This window comes from Canis lupus, chromosome 29 (genome assembly GCF_011100685.1).
Source record: "Canis lupus familiaris isolate Mischka breed German Shepherd chromosome 29, alternate assembly UU_Cfam_GSD_1.0, whole genome shotgun sequence".
In the NCBI taxonomy this organism is placed as follows: domain Eukaryota; kingdom Metazoa; phylum Chordata; class Mammalia; order Carnivora; family Canidae; genus Canis; species Canis lupus.
In genome coordinates, this window is record NC_049250.1 from 33758432 (window position 1) to 33776514 (window position 18083).

Here is an 18083-nt window from a genome sequence, read left to right on the forward strand (position 1 = left end):
TAGCTCTAGATGCCAGCCCTGAGTAAGTGAGCTATCCAGCCCAAGCTTAAGCCCAGTCTCTGGCATGCATTGATAGAGCAATAGTGGAGACTGTTTTATGTCCTGTTTACTTTGCACATTTCTCTACTTCCTTAGTGAATGTCTAACTCACTGTCCAACATTTGCATCTCAATGTAGGTTTATTTTCAGATTTCAGACACATTTTGTAAAAGTATAAAAAGTTAATTAATTTTATTTTTTTAAGATTTATTTATTATTCATGAGATACAGACCAAGAGAGAGGCAGAGACATAGGCAGAGGGAGAAGCAGGCTCCTTGCAAGCGAGCCCGATGTGGGATTTGATCCTGGATCCTGGGATCACGCCCTGAGCCGAAAGTAGACAGTCAACTGCTATGCTACCCAGGCGTCCCCAAAAGTTCATTAATTTAGATACAACACCAAAGACATGATCCAAGAAAGAAACTTCTGCTCTGAAAAAACAATAAAACTGGACAGCTTCATGCAAAAGAATGAAACTAGACCACTTTCTTAGTTATACACAAAAATAAAATAGATTAAAGACCTAAATGTGGACCTGAAACCATAACAATCCTAGAAGAAAACATTGGCCATAGCAACTTTTCTAGATATGTCTTCTGATGCAAGGGAAGCAAAAGCAAAATAAAATTATTAGGGCTATACCAAAATAAAAAGCTTTTGCACAGCAAAGGAAATAATAAAAAATGAAAAGGCAGTGTACTGAATGGGAGAAGATATTTGCAAATGATATATCTGATAAGGGGATAATATATAAAATATATAATGAACTTACACAATTCCACACCAAAAAAATCAATAAATTTAAAAAATGGGCGAAAGATTTGAATAGACATTTTTCCAAAGACACACAATTATCCAGTAGACACATGAGAAGATGCTCAGCATCACTAATAATTAGAGAAATGCAAATCAAAACCATAATGAAAAATCACTTTATACTTGTCCAAATAGCTAGAATAGAAAATATAAGAAATAACATGTTGGGGAGGATGTAGAGCAAAAGGAATCCTTGTGCACTATTAGTGGGAATGTAAATTGGTGCAATCACTGTGGAAAATAGTATGAAGTATCCTCAAAAAATTGAAAATAGAAATACCATATGATTTAGTAATCTCACTACTGTGTATATACTCAAAGAAAACAAAAACACTAATTCAAGAAGATATATGTACCCCTGTGCTTATTGCAGTATCATTGACAATAGCCAAGATATGGAAGCAACCCCAGTGTGCACTGGCAGATGAATGGATAAAGATGTAGTATATATAACAATAGAATACTATTCAGCCATAAATATGAATGAAATCGTACCATTTGCAACAATATGAGTAGACCCAGAGGGTATTATACTAAGTGAAATAAGTCAGACAGAGAAAGACAAATACCATATGATTTCATTTGTATGTGGAATCTTAAAAACAAAGAATCAAAAAAATCAAACTCTTAAATACAGAGAACAAACTGGTAGTTGCTGGAGGAGAGGGAGGTAGTAGGAGACAGAAGTAGCATGGATGAAATAGGTGAAGAGGATTAGAGGTACAAACTTCCATTTGAGATAAGCCATGAAGATGAAAAATACAACATTGGGAATATTGTCAATAATATTGTAATAACACTGCATAGTGACAGATGGTGACTATACTTATTGTTGTGAGCACTGAGTAATGTATTGTTGAATTAGTGTATTGTACACCTGAAACTAATATAACAATGTATGTTAATTATACTTCAATTTAAAAAAGACTTATCTGAGAAAGACAATATCAAGAGAATGAGAAGTCAAGTCAGACTGGGAGAAGATATTTGCAGAAGACATATCTGATAATACAATATAATCCAAAAAATACAAAGAACTCTAAAAGTCAACAATAAGAAAACAAACAAATAGATTTTTTAATATAAGCCAAAGACCTTGACACCTCACCAAAGAAGATATACATATTGCAAATAAGGATATGGAAAGATGGCTTCACATCATATGTCATCAGAGAAATGCAAATTTCTAGTAGAGTAGCCAAAATCCAGAACACTGACACCACCAAATGTTGGTGATGATGTGGAACAACAGAAACTCTCATTCATTGCTCCTGGGAATGCTAAGTGGTAAAGCTACTTTGGAAGACAGTTTGGTGGTTTCTTACAAAACTCAATAAAATTTTACCATACCATCCAGCAATTGTACTTCTTGGCATTTACCCAAAGGAGTTGGAGACGTGCACACAAAACCCCACATAGGGGTGATTATAGCAACTTTATTCATCATTGTCAAAGCTTGGAAGCAACAAGGATGTCTCTCACTGAGTAAATGAACAAATTATAGTACCTCCAGACCATGGAATATTATTGTCCTAAAATGAAATGAGCTATCAAGCCATGAAAAGACATGGAGAAAACTTAAATGTACATTACTAAGTAAAAAAAGACAACCTGAAAGGCTACATATGGTATGATTCCGAGTATACAGAATTCTGGAAAATACAAAACTAAGGAGAGAGTAAACAGATGAGTCATTGCCAAGGGTTGGGCAGCTTGAAGGGGTTAACAGATGGAGCATAGAGGATTTTTAGGGCTGTGAAAATACTTGGTATGATGCTATAATGGTGAATACATGTCATGATACATTTGTCCAAACTCAGAATGTATACCAAGAATGAACTCTAAAGCATGGATTTTGGGTGATTATGATGTGTCAATGCAGGTTCATTAATCATAACAAATTTACCACTGTGGTGGAGGATGTCAATAATGTGTAGAGGTACGGGTAATATGAAAAATCTCTGTACTTTCCTTTTAATTTTGCTGTGAACCTAAAACACTCTAAAAAAGTTAAGTCTCTAAAAAAAAGTTAACCAGGTGAATACATAGTTAACATGCTACAATAAATTAAAATTAATATATGGTAGAGTTTACTATAGAGATAAAATTTATTTTAATAGCCTTGTAAATGACTTGTCATGTGTATTATGGAATGATTAAGAACCTAAAAACCTAAAAGGATTTGCTTAAATTTTTTGGTTACACTTTACTGTGTTTTATGGAGCAAATGATTTGCTGTAGTGCTATTAAAAGGTCTTTAAAAGATCTCAGGATATAGGCTCATACTAAAAGTCAACATTTATTGAGCTTTACATTTGCTATTGCTTTTGATACTCCCAACAATAGAATTAGATGGGAGTTTTTATTCCCTCTCCATTTTAACAGATGAAAAAACTGGGGACTTAGATCTGGGACTCAAATTCAGAATAGTCTGAAAGCAAAGCCTCTGTACTCGACCACTGCAGTATATGTGCTTGAATATTAGTGATCTGCAGAACTTTTATACACATAAACTCACTACCTTCCTAAAGGATTGGTATTATTTATTTCTTAAATGTTTGATAGATTTTACTGTTGAAGACATCTGTGCATGGAGTTTTCTTTAAGGATGATTTTTAATTATAATTCAATTTCTTTAATTGATAAAAGGTCATTCAAAATTTCTATTTCTTCGTCAGATTTATTAATTTGTGACTTATGATAAGTCCTTGAACTCTAAGTTCTCAAATTTGTAGGCATAACACTAATATTCACTTATTATTCTTTTAAGGTCTATGGGATCTGAATTAATATCCTTTCTTTCATTTTTGAATTGGCAATTTATGTCTTTTTTCTTGATCAGTCTAGCTAGAAGTTTATCAATTTTAGAACCAGAAACTCTGCTAGTGTTTGAGATATAATTACTAGGTTACATGAGGATATAGTGATGAAAATGCAGACATATTGTGTACTTCCATGGAAATTAGAGTGTCACAAAGTAGTTAGCCAATAAGCAAATGAAAATGTAGATAGAAGAGCTTTTGTTAAATTCTATGAATTAAGTAAACAGGGTGTTTTGATAGTGAATAGTAACAGGAGTGAAGCGTGGGATTTAGGGGATATGAATGGCATTCAGCAGAGTCCTTTTAGAGGATGCAATTCTTAAGCAGAAATTTGAAGGATGACAAAGAGCTTGCTTTGTTAACAGCATAATGAATGTTGTTCTAGACAAAGGGAACAACTGATGTGAGAGTCTCCAGTTAAGAATACTTTTAGAATGTTAAAGTAACTAAAGGAAGGTCAGTAGAGATAGGTGAGGATGCAAGTGGAACAATAAGTTTGGATATTGAGACAGGGTTTAGCTCAAGCAAGGACTTATGGACAATTGTAGGTATAAACCAGGGTTGGTACTCTTTTACTTTAAATGCCCAGATAGCAAATATTTTAGGCATTTTAGGGCCATATAATCTGTCACAACTACTCAGCTCTACATTATGGAGCAGAAATAGCCATAGTAAATAAACAAATGAGCAACACTGTGGTCCAAACCCCCATCCCAAGCAAGTAGTAGGCTAGACTAGCCCAGAATTCAAAATTTTCTGACCCTTGACATAAAATGTTTTGGTCTTTTATTTAGAGTAAAAACCACAGAGTTGAGAGTTTAAGTGGAATTGTGAAAGATGAGAACTACTTTTTTTCATAAAGTACTGGTTACTCTGCCAGGGCAAAATATCCTGCAGACGTGTAAAGAGCATACGCTATCGTGGGAGTGGCATAAAAATGGGGCATATTTGGACAGCAATGTGTGTGTGTGTGATCTGCAAAGATGCAGTGAAATAAGCAAAAATGAAACTTGTGGGGTGATGGGTCTGAAAAATGTGCTGACATGTTGTGAATTGACTAAGGTGATTTTTTTAAATTAAAGTATAGCTTACATACAAATTTATTTTAGTTTCAGGTGTATAACATAGTGCTTTGACAGTTCTATTTATCACTAAATGTTCTTCATGATAAGTGCAATTACCATCTGTTACCATACATTTTTACGACATTAGTGACTGTATTCCTTATGCTGTACTTTTCATCTCTAGGACTTACTTAAAGTTTGTACCTCCTAATCTTCTTTACCCATTTCACCCATACTCCCCCTAACACCTCCCCTTTGCAATCACCAGTTTATTCTCTATATTTATGAATCTGCTTCTACTTTTTGGTTTGTTTTTTAGAATGGTTTTTTTTTTTTTTTTTTTTTTTTTTTTTTTAGATTTCACATATGAATGAAATCCTAGGACTTTCTGTGTTTGACTTACTTCACTTGGCAAAATACCTCATAAGTCCATCTATGTTGTTGCAAATGGCAAGCTTTCATTCTTTTTTGTAGCTGAGCAATATTCCATTGTGTGTGTGTGTATACATATACATATATATATGTATATATGTATAATGTACTTTTTATACAATAATCTATCATTTATTGCAGGATTGTTTATAATAGCCAAAATATGGGTTCTTAATTTCATAGCCATACTTATGTTTAGATGACATTCATGTGAAAGATGAATTAGAGATGAACAAAAGTAGAAGTATTTTTCTTGTCTGAACGAACCCCTGATGGCTTCCCATTTCTTACCAAATAAATCTATATTGCTGTTGCTATTGAGGTCCTGCATGATCTCCACTCATAATCCCAGTCTAATTTATTTTTCTTTATTCCAGAGAGGAAACTCATCTCTCCTGCTGATTCCTACTTAGTAATTTGGCTTCTATTATCTAAAGGATCAATTGTCTCTATTTTTTTTTACTTGTTAATTAAACAACTTTTTATTTTATTCAGGACGCTTTTTCTGTAGTTTCAAGTTTTTATTTAAATTCCAGTTAGTTGGGCAGCCCAGGTGGGTTTAATGCTGCCTTCAGTCCAGGGTGTGATCCTGGAGACCCGGGATCGAGTCCCACATCAGGCTCCCTGCATGGAGCCTGCTTCTCCCTCTGCCTGTGTCTCTGCCTGTCTCTCTCTCTCCTCTCTGTGTATTTAAATAAATAATAAAAAATCTTTAAAAAATAAATGAATTCCAGTTAGTTAACATGTGGTGTAACGTTAGTTTTAGGCATAAGAATTCAATGATTTGTAACTTACGTACAATACTCAGTGCTCATCATAAGTGCCCACCTTAATCCCAATCACCTATTTAACCCATACCTCCACCCATCTCCCTTCCAGCAACCCTTAGTTTGTTCTCTAAAGAGTCTTATGGTTTGCCTCTCTGCTTTTTCTCTTCCCTATGTTCATCTATTTTGTTTCTTAAATTCCACATATGAGTGAAATCATATGGTATTTGTCTTTCTCTGACTGACTTATTTAGCTTAGTATAATACTCTCTGGCTCCTTCCACATTTTTGTAAATGGCAAGATTTTATTCTTTTTGATAGTTGAGTAATGAGTAATGATGGATGAGTAATATTCCATTACATATTATCTATCTATCTATCTATCTATCTATCTATCTATCTATCTATCATCTATCTATCTATCATCTATCTCTCCATCCCACATCTTTATCCATTCATTAGTCAATGGACATTTGGAGTCTTTCCATAATTTAGCTATTGTTGATAATGCTACTATAAACATTGGGGTGCATGTGCCCCTTCACATCAGTATTTTGTATAATAAGTTTTTCTTAAGATTTGTAGAAGTAAAAAAAAAAGTAAAAACAAACAAACAAACAAACAAAAAGATTTGTAGAAGTAGACTATTTATAAATCTCAGTTTTCAATTTTTAAAATAAATGTATTTTCTACCTTTGAGTGGAAAGATGTGATATATCGTAAGTAATTAGTTATGAAATTGGACTAGGAGTGTATATTAAGCAGAATAGTTGAGTGTCACAAAGTTGGTACAGTGAAAACATAATGATGTTAGAGCTTAGATGTTTTTGTATTCTCTGTCTTAGAAGACTCCATGTTTCACAATTAATCCAAAGTCACAGCTGAAATTTTCATCCTAGGACCATAAGTTACTTGCTACCTTTAATATGGAGTAAATAATGTAATTTAGAGCCACAAACCTTTTTTTCTTTCTGTTTTGAGGATTAAAGTGATATATTTAGAGAGGACTATTTGCATTAAACCAAAATATATGAAAACTCTTTTCAGGGAACACTTAAGGCACGCTTCAAAAAAATGCAGATAATGCAAGTCAAATTTCTTGGGTATTGTTGCTATTTTATCTTGTTCTTCAGTCCTCTGGAACTGACACTAAGAGGAAGTTATCTTATATCATTGCTTTGGAAATGTGATTAGGTTACACTCAATTTGTCAATATTTACAACACTTTGGTTGGTTATTTCAAACTCTTTGTCCTCCTTGAACAGGATTAAGGCATTAGTCACCAATGGGGCTTCATTATTCTGTGAAGGAGTGGTTTGACAAATATTAGCTCTAATGCAATTTTCCTCCTTGACATGAAATGAGGCCTGCAGAGGTAGGGAACAATCTCTGACTCCTGATTGCCTCCTCAGGCCTGGTGTGATGGGGCTTGCGTGAGCAAATGGAGACAGCAGGTGTGTTGTAATATGGCCTTTACTGTGTAATACCATCAAGGTCCCCAAGGAGTCACAACTAGGGGGTTTATAGTTAATCTTCCAGTTTATTTAACCCCCTGATTCAGAAGTTTCCCCCCAGACCCACGGGTGTTTATTCTCTAAGTAGGCTTAAATTTTTCTTGGTGGGGAAGTTGTGTTGTCTTCAATATGGCTCTTCACCACAAGCAGCTCCTACAATTAAGAGCAGCGCAGGAGCAAAAGCGGATAATAGAGTTTAGTGTTCCTTTTAAAGCACATTCCTTATCCTTAAGTGCTGTGAGTGAGCCCAGAGTGCATTCAAGATCCCTTTCCTACACATTCACATTACAACACAAAGGCAAATATATTCCATAAATACTGAGTAGATACAGTTGATCCTTGTTATCTGCAGTAATCATTGTTTATGGTTGCTGCCCGTACTGACCATTGCTCATAGGGGAATACAGGGTTAGGTTCCTGTAGTTGCAAGCTTGTAGTCACAACATTGTCCTGAACTGATCAATACGTATCCTTGTTTTACATGGTATCCTTTTAGAGACATTTTATTTATATTTATTATTGATTCATTAACTTGTGGCCATCAGCACTATAACTCATGCCTGAATGAAGCTAATCTAGCATATACATTTTCTCTGTAAGGCATATCACAGCCCTCTTTTGCTTAGGAACACCAGACAGCACTTCACCATTATGTCTGAGGGCCATTTTATACCATGAAATCACCAACAAAAAGCACAAAAATGTGGAGAACATGGTGCTAAGTAAACCTGGAGAAGGACATGTTCTTATAAATATGAAAGCTGAAGAAAGCAGAATATTGCCTTGTTCAACTTCAGCTGGGGTCATGGGTATTGGGAAACTCAAGTTTTTGCCCTTCTGCATGTCTATGAATCACTGTGAAACCACCATAAGTATTGTTTTGGGGTTACAAATAAAACATTTAGAACAGGCTTGTCACATAGTAGACACCCAAGAAATATTAGTTATGCTCAAGCATGTTTTCCAATTATTTTTATATTTGAATAACATCTTGGCTGGTATAATAATCTTGGATCTCACTTTCATATTTTAGAACTTCTTAACATTGTTCCATCATCTTATGGCATATATTGTTTCTCTTTAGAAATTTAATGTCACCTTGTTTATTTTTCTCTTTCATGGATAATTTGTTCTTCCTTCTTGTATTCTAGAATAATTCTTTATCTTTGAAGTTTTTAATATAAGTAGGATAGGTCTCAATATTGGACATTCTAAAATCAAATTGTCTGTAATATGCATGTATTAGGGTTCTCTAGAGAAAGAAAACCAGCAGTATAGAAAGAGATTTACTATAAGGAATTGGCTTATGCAATTATGGAGGCTGAGAAGTCCCATAATCTGTGTCTGTAAGCTGGAGAACCAAGAAAGCCAGTGATGTAATTCAGTCTCCATCTGATGGCCAGAGAAACAGGCACCTCCAAAGCAGGAGATCAATGTCCCAGCTCAAGCAGTCAGGCAGGCAGGGAGGAATTCCTTATCCTTCTGCCTTTTGTTTTATTCAGGCCTTGAACAGATTGATTGATGCCCACCCACAGTGGAGAAGGCAATCAACTGAATCCATAGGTTCCAGTGTTAATTTCACCTAGCAACATTCACAGACATACCCAGGAAGGATATTTAATCTGAGTATCCTGTGGTTAGTCCAGGTGACACATAAAATGAACTATCATACTGCTCTTTCAGTCTTCATAATGAACTCATCTTAAGAATTTTTTTTTTTGCATTTTATTTGTTCCTCACGTTATATTATTTTTCTGGTTGAGTTATTCATATTTCTTCAGTTTTCACCTTTTCATTTTTGGGGGAAGAGAATTTATAGATCCTGTATAGGTGCCATGCTGTTTCTTTTCCAATGGACCTTGTGTGAGCAGAGCAAATAAAGTGGTATATTTATGCTCTTCTGGAGCCTATATGATATTTTTGGTCTTTTTATACTGTACCTAATGCCAGTTGTTCATCCCAATGAGCTAAAGTTTAAGACTGGTTATTTAATTTATTTATAACACTTTTTCTATAGTCTGTGAGCAAATAGAAATAGGGATAAGCTCAGCTGAGGGGATCTTCAGTCTGTTTTTGTTAGAATACTTTTTAAACAAATTATTTTTTTAAGATTTTTAAAATTTATTCATGAGAGACAGACAGAGAGAGAGAGAGAGAGAGAGAGAGAGAGGCAGAGAGACACAGGCAGAGGGAGAAGCAGGCTCCATCCTGGGAGCCCAATGTGGGACTGGATCCTGGGTCTCCAGGATCACGCCCTGGGCCGAAGACAGGCACTAAACTGCTGAGCCACCCGAGGATCCCCTGTTAGAATACTTTTATAAGTGTAGAATCTATTTTGCATTTCTGTGATTTTTTTGAATATCCTTTAACTGTAGTTCACTTTATTTAATTGGGGATGTATTTCCCATTCCCATTGTGGAATGTATTAAGGTTCTCAGTCTGACCTACAATAGTCTTTAGTGACTATCAATGAAACCTTCAGTTCTTTAAGAAGTCACCTCTACTTTCATTCTGTTTTAATTATTTTTTTTAAGATTTTATTTATTTATGAATGAGAGAGAGGAGAGAGAGTAAGAGAGCACAAGTGCTTGAGGCAGGGGTGGGAAAGGGAGAGAATCTCCAGCAGGCTCTGAACTGAGCATGGAATCCCATGTGGGGCTCCATCCTACAACCCTGAGACCACCACCCAAGCTGAAACCAAGAGTCAGATGGTCAACTGACTGAGGCATTCAGGCACCCTATGTTTTAACTATTATTCTGGATGATCATTTATTTTATTATTTTTTAAAGATTTTATTTATTCCTGAGAGACACACAGAGAGAGGCAGAGGGAGAAGCAGGCTCCATGCACAAAGCCTGACATGGGACTCGATCCTGGGTCTGGGGTTTCCAGGATCACTCCCTGGGCTGAAGCCTGTGCTAAACTGCTGAGCCACCTGGGCTGCCTTGCATGATCATTTATTAATGTCCTTTGTAAGAAGTAACAGAAGAAGACATCCTATCAGTTTGTTTATCCCAATTTTTGAGGTAATAGTAGAATTTTCCAGATTTTGTCATTTGCTGATATGGGTTATGGAAAGTAGAGTCAGAAGTAGGAGCCACCAATATGTGCCATTGCACTTCATTCTGCTGTAGAGACTTCATTTAATTTCATGGAAATTCACATATAAATTATTTAGTACTCTTTTTATTTCTCATACCTTACATCCAATCCAATAGGTAATCCTGCTGAAATGAGCTTCAAAATAAAGTATGTCTAGAATTCAGTATATTTTCTCTGATTCTACTGACATAGAACTGGTGAGAACCACCATCATCTCTTTCCTGGTTCATCATCATAGCCTTCTAACTGATCTTGGCTTCTATTCTTCATCTCCTACAAGTCTATTCCTAGCTACTATAGCCAAAATTGTTCTTTAGAAATAGTAATCAGATCATGTTTTTTCTTCTGCTGCAAAACCTGGGTGGTAAAAGCTAGAATCTTTTCAATATCTCACAAAGTGGTACATGATTTTTCCTCCCTCCATCACTTTAAATAACCCTATCCCTTAGTAATAATTTCACCATTCATTCTATTCATCACATGGTCCCTTTGCTCTTTCTCAAAATGCCAAATATAGTCTCTTCTTTGCATTGATTCTTACCTGTCCTGAAACCCCCTCTGTCAGATGTCCTCATAGTAACTCCTCATTCAAGTCTTTGCTCAAATGTCACTTTTTCAAGAAAGCCTATCCTGGTTAACTGATTTTAACTTACAACCTATTCTCACTCTGCTTTCTTCATCCTCATTATGCTGATGTATTTTTTTCTCTTTCCATATCATGTTTTACCATCTAACAAATTACATTTAATTTGTTTAATTGTACTTCTTGTTTGTCTATCTCCCCTCTAAAATCTAAGTTCCATGAAAACAAGCATCTGTGTCTATCTTGTTTGCTATTGTATTCCAAGTGCATAGAAATGTGTGCAGGAAATATTTATTGACTATTTTAAGTGGTTAATTATCTCTTTACTAGGACAGATGATAAGAAAATAAGATTCAGACACCTTTTTCCCTTGAAGCAATTACTAGTTCATGGCCATGCAACTTGTCTGAGGGCACAGCTCTCTCCTTTTTTGATCTTCATTCTGGATGGAGTTCTGATTTATTTAAATGTTTGAAAAGAAAAGGAATATTTAACATCGGAGATCAGAAAGATAATGTAAAAATATCTCTTTACTTAATATTATCTTGTGCAGAGATAGCAGGGATATGTTGGAAAACACTTCACGATTATTCCATTTTCTGTGGTTCATACTCTTTTAAATATTTGTCTCACAACTTTTAAAAATAAATATTGATTGAAAAGGAAGGAGTGTAGAGCATCTGGGTGGCTCAGTAGAACATACAACTTGATCTCATGGTCATGAGTTTGAGCACCATGTTGGGCATACAATTTACTTTAAAAAAGTGAGGGAGTGATTATTTATTTTGAAATATCTTAAAATACCTAGATAATCAGAATATGAGTTTACCTATTATATCATAGTAATGATTTAAAAAAAAGAGAGTGTAGTGTGGAAAGAGCAGCTTAGGGATTGGGTAAATCCTAGGACAAATCATCATTCCTCTGCCACTTATTATGTATGACCTTTGACAAATTACTTAAATGCTGAATTTTCATAGTCTTTTTTGCCAAGTAGGAGAAAACAAAACACTAGTCAAAAGAAAAACAGAAATCACTTTATCTGGAAGAGAAATATCTCTTTGTTAAAAAAAAAAAAAGAGGGACTTCAATTTAGGGAATTGATAACATATGTCCTAGATGAGATGAAAAGTAAAATAAGGCAAAGCTAAGCAACCCAGAAATTATGACAACAGGAAGGACAAAAGGAAAAAGAGGAGATCAGGTGGCTTGTAAACTAGGATCACCCAGTAGAAGTCAATACCGGTGGGCTGGATCAGAGGAGCCTGAAGTCAAATAGGCGACCAACCATTATAGGAGATGGTGCTTAAGTTAGAATGTGGGGAGAAATACTCTGGTTTCTCTCTTCTTTTAATCTCTTATCAGTGTCTTTCAAAGGCCAAACTTGGCTGGAATCCAGCAGGCAAAAGAGGAAAGAGCAAGGGATGAATTCGCTAACAGATAAACCAAAAATTGGCAAAAAGACTTGAAAATTAAATGTGATAACACTATATACATAAATAAACTATTGTGCTTTGTACATACTAAATTTTCAATAAAATTTATTAATGTAATGGTGCATAAATTAATGCATTTTCTCTTCCTTTGTATTTGGATGGGTCAACTTTAAACATGGGATAACAAAAATATAACTTATTTATAAAACTTCTCATTATAAGCATTTTGTGTTATTTATTATTGTTATTCCTAGACATACTTTCTCCTGGTCAATTCTCTTCTTGCAAATTATGATTTTTCTCAAAAATGGAATTCTTAACTCATAAAGCAGAAGGATTTAAATGCTCATTTTGTTATTATATTTATATTAATGATCACATCTTTGCCCTACTTACGGTCTTTGCCTTAATTAGTTACTGTCTTCAGTATAAAGTCCAAATTCTTTGGGTGTAAATAAACTTCTTCTCAATATAGCTACACCTACCTTACCAGTCATTTTCAGCCTACACCAGACTTCTCACTTTTCTGATCACAGCTTTATTTCCACACAGTTGTGCCTTTTCTCTTCCTATTCGCCTAAGGAAACTACAATTCTTCTCCCCTTGACCAGTTCGTCTCCTTCTCTTTCTCCCAACCCAAACTTCAGTGTGTCTGTGAAAAGAAACCTCTTCAGCTTCCAAATCAGATGTCAGGGCAAGAGATATGTTAAGTCAATAAACTGGACAGGCAATTGCAGAACACCAAGACCAACGGGGTTCTCAGCATTTAAGAAAGCAGTCAGGACTTGACAAGAAACTAAGAAGGAATAAACATTGAAATAGGAGGAAAGCAGTATGGTATGGTGGAAGCCAAGTGAAGAAAATGTTTCAGTAAGAAGGGAGTGATCATTGGTGCCAAGAATCTGCTGGGAGGGTGGTGAGATGAAGACACTTGATTATTGGATTTGGCAACACAGCGGTCATTGCAACCTTCAGTTGTGTTTTCAGTGATGTAATGAGGAAAAAAACCTGATTGGCTTGGCTTCAAGAGATGGTCAGAAATGAGGACAAGTAGAAGTTTGTTGAATGGGTGAACTATTAGATAAATGAAGAAATGATGTTTGAGAGAAGGTTTCACTATTGGTCAGGAACCAAAACAGATGAATTGTTTTGAACTTTTAGAGGCTCTTAAAATTTTCCAAACAGAAACAACTATGCCACCTTGTGGTGCAAAGCTTTTCTTAAGTGAGGTTTATTCAGAGTAGGATTATTGAGGCTGTAGAGTTAATCTAGGAAAGGTTCTTTGTGAGTCCTATAGTGTATCAAATATATTTGAAGATTCAATATTGAATACTCATCTATGCATTACAGCGACATATGCACATGATATATATGCTTCTAGTAGACATTTCTGGCATAAAAATACCAGATGTTACAATGAAGGGTGAAAAGGAACCTAAAACTAAGAACATACCACTGTTAATTCAAACAACATGATGAATTGTCTTACATGATATTTAAACAAGTCTGCTCTTTGTAATATATACCACTTCGAGACAGACTTTTGAAGTTCAAACTACACACTGTTGAAGTCTGATACATTATAATAAAACTGAAGTTTTTTAATGGATGGTTATAAAATAATGTTTCATTTGCACAGACATCACAAAAATTGTCTTGGAAAATCCCATCCTAAGACAGATTTGAAATATAATAGCTTGCTGTTTGATTTAATTCATTTAATGTTACAACGCTGAAATATTTTATAAGATATAAAAACTGAAACTGCAAACTCCTAGGAGAAAGCATAGGGAAAAGCTCCTTGTCATTGTTTGGCAGTAATTTCTTGGATATGATACCAAAGCACAGCCAATGAAAACAACATAAACAAGTGGGGACACATAAAACAAAAAAAAGCTTCTATACAGCAAAGTAAACCATTAACAAAATGAAAAGGCAACCTCAGAACAGGAGAAAATATTTGCAAACCTGTATCTGATAAGGGGTTAATATCCAAAATATATAATGAATTTACACAATTCAACTGCAAAAAATAAATAACTCAATTAAAAATGGACAAAAGAACGAATAGACATTTTTTCCAAAGAATACATAAAAATGGTCAACCAGCACATGAAAAGCTGCTCAACATCAGTAATAATGAGGGAAACAAATCAAAATCACAATATCATTGCATTCCTGTTAGGATGGCTATTATAATGAAACTAAAGATAACAAGTGTTGAGAACAAGGAGAAAGTGGAAGTTTTGTATACTGTTGGTGGCAATGTAAATTGGTGCAGCCGCTATGGAAAACAGTATGGAGGTTCCTCAACAAACCAAAAAAGTATCATGATCCAGCAATCTATCACCTCTGAGTATATATCTGCAGGAAACAAAATCAATATTTCAAAGGATATCTGCACTCCCATCTTCACTGCAGTATTATTCACAATAGTCAAAATATGGAAACAACCTAAATTTCCATCAATGGGCGAATGAAGAAATTATAGTATATACATACAATGGAATGTTATTCAGCCTTAAAAAAGAATGAAATCTTGTTTTTACTACAATATGGATAAGCTTGGAAGACATTATGATAAGTGAAATAATCCAGACACAGAAGAACAAATGTTACATGATCTCATTTATAGGAATCTCATTTATTTAGGAATCTTAAATAATAAAACTCATAGAAGCAGAGAGTAGAATGGTGGCCCCCAGGACCTAGGGGAGTGGGAATCAGGGAGATGTTGGTAAAACGGTATATTGTTTTACTTATGCAAGCTGAATAGGTTCTGGAAATCTATAGTACAGCATAGTGCATATATAGTGCATAGTTAATAATACTCTATTTGTTAAAGGTAGATCTTATGTTAAATGTTCTTTTTGAAAAAATAAATTTAAAAAGGAGGGAGAAAACTTTTCGAGGTGATGTTAAATTTACTACATAGTGTATGGTGGTGTTTGATGACTGTGTACATCAAACTCATGAAGATGTATACATATGTACAGCTTTTTGTATGTCAATTATAACTCAAAAAATTACAACTCTTAAATATTGAAAAATAAAGCCTTGGGTCACCAAAGTTATACCTTGTGATAATAAGAAGGACGACTTGAAATGACTTATTTAACTTAATGTTGTTTCTAGTTAAGACATAGTAGGATACCTGTGTGATAGTTCATTGACTCTTGTTACTCATGTCAGAACGAAATGTTAATTCTATAATTTATATCCACATTTTTGGCACTTCAACTTGCTTATTAATTGAGGAATACACATGTATTTCTCTTATCCTGGTAATTGAGTAGCATCATGGCGGGAAGGAAATATTGCACCAGATATGTTAAACAGGTAAGGAAAACTTTATTTAAAACTATTGCAGTAGGGGGGGAGAGAATGTAACTCAAGTGTTTTGAAATAGAAGAGGGGAGAGGTTTTGAGCACTGGGGTAAGCTAATGGAAAAATACCTCATAATTGTGGAAAAATACCACATATTATTGTCAATAATAATTGACAGTAGAAAGGTTGATCAATGCAATTAAGCCGTCTATGTTTGCTAATTGGTGCTTATCTAAGTTAGGCTCCAACATTCCCACAGAGTCTCATAGATAGGGGTCTTATCTTTTTTGATAGTTATATTTCAAAGGGCTGGCTTCCAGGTGCTTATTAAGAAAAACCTTCCTGGGTTGTGGAAGATTTAAATTTCAAAAGGACAGAGGAAGAATTTATGACTCCAAGTAAATATTCTCAAGAACTGGGAGATCAGAGACCTGCAGTCAGCAAAACTCCTGTCTAAAGTTTAGTCAAGCTGAGGGTAAAGGTGAGGCCCTCTTGGTCAAGAGATCTTACAGGCATCCTTTGGAGTTGAGATCTCAGTTAAAGGCAAGACTGATCAACCAACTTTAGGCAATTCTTCTCCCTTAATTCTGTCTAGATTCTAATTGACCACTTTCTCTCTATCACTCTGAATCTTGAAAAAGAATGTGCACCTGTGAGTCTCCTGTTCTCCATTTCCTTAGCCCTTATCGTAGTTCGAAGTGACCTTTCTGGAAGGCAAGAGTACTCCCAAATAGGAGGCACCGCTAGTCCCATTTCATATAATTATAGCAAGTTTGAAATGAATGAGCCAAGCAAACTTCCTTCTCTTCTTGCCTTAAATGTTTTACTTCCTGATATAAGCTGGATGTTTATATGTTTAGCAAATGAAAGCTAAAATACATAACCAATATGATTTTATCTTAGTACCTAATTAAACATTGTGTAATAAAAAATCATATTATTACTGATTTTCCCAAATATATCCCCCTATTCATTTCCATCTTTTTATATTATATAGAATGCAGAAGTATTAACCTCACTGGGGACTTGATTCTAATTAAACTGGAAAATACCTAAAAATCAATAAGTTCATGTTTTGATATTATCAATTTTTCACACATTTCACGTCTTGCTTTTGTATTTTTCCTAATCTTTTTCCTTTATAGGATGGTACTCATATAATCATTAAATGACTAAAAAAAATTGTGCATGAATATTCTTGAATGATATTTGAGGGGAGAGATATAAGGAAAGAACTAATACTAAAAAAATTAATATTTTGGGCTACATATGTCATTTTCATATGAGTTTAAGAAGCATTTGAGTTTGATGTATTACATTAAGCTTTTAGAACTTTATGTACATAGACTATATTTATGAGATGGAGAAACTTCTCATACTTCCTTAGTTTGAAATGCACATCACTAATTTCTTTGCTTTTTAAAATGCTAATTCAGGGCTAATATAATAGATTGTTATAAAGTCTTATATAAGGTTTCAGATTCTCCCAGGTGTTTTGTTTGTTTTTAATGTCATCTTTATTTGAATCTATTTACGTGTGTTTCTAAGCATATTGCTTGATGTTCTCTTAGTTTCATGTTTTTTTTATAACATGCTTAATTTGTTTTAGAAACAATATAGAAATCTGGAGGTGAATGAGTACTGGTGTTTCTTAGATGTTTTACATAGTAATTGTTTTCCTTAACTATAATCTTTGCACTTTTTTAGTCTTAGAAGTGCTTCCTGAAGAATTTATCCAGTAAGATTTAGTTTTTAGATATGCTGGAGTTTGTTTTTAATGTATATCTGAATGCTCAGTGTTGACAAGTCAAATGTATCCCTGCATGTAAGTCCCTGCTGAGTGAAATATTTTGTCACAGCTAAAAGTCTAAGAGAAAAGCCGAAATCATCAGGGAGTTTAGCTTGATGTATGAAAGGCCCACAGGAAACAAAATTGAATTGATGTGTGCCAATAGTAGCAATTAAGAAAGAATGGGCTTCTGCCAAAATGTTCCTATATATAAGTTTTTTACAGAACCTTTATTTTTTTGCTTTACCAAGCAAACTTTATTCATCTTTTCATAAACAAAATGTCACATTCATATTGCAAAAATGTTCTCTTTCAGTGCAGTTATTTTTTCACGTTTTTTTTCACGTTTTCAATACATATTTTTACTCAGATGGCAATCTTAGTCTTAA

At 34.5% G+C, this 18083-nt stretch overlaps 1 protein-coding gene across 17 annotated transcripts in view; it reads left to right on the plus strand.

Moving 5' to 3' along the window:
- The window catches only part of CNBD1 (cyclic nucleotide binding domain containing 1), a 531845-nt gene that overhangs the window by 121638 nt on the left and 392124 nt on the right, over nucleotides 1-18083 (plus strand). The window contains exon 2 of one of the 17 annotated variants that reach the window (XM_038579697.1): nucleotides 15835-15916. The exons of the other annotated variants lie outside the window; for them this stretch is intronic. Within the exon in view, the coding sequence (XP_038435625.1) occupies nucleotides 15878-15916 (39 nt within the window). The 5' untranslated portion in view covers nucleotides 15835-15877. The remainder of the gene's footprint in view (nucleotides 1-15834; nucleotides 15917-18083) is intronic. 17 annotated transcript variants of the gene reach the window in all.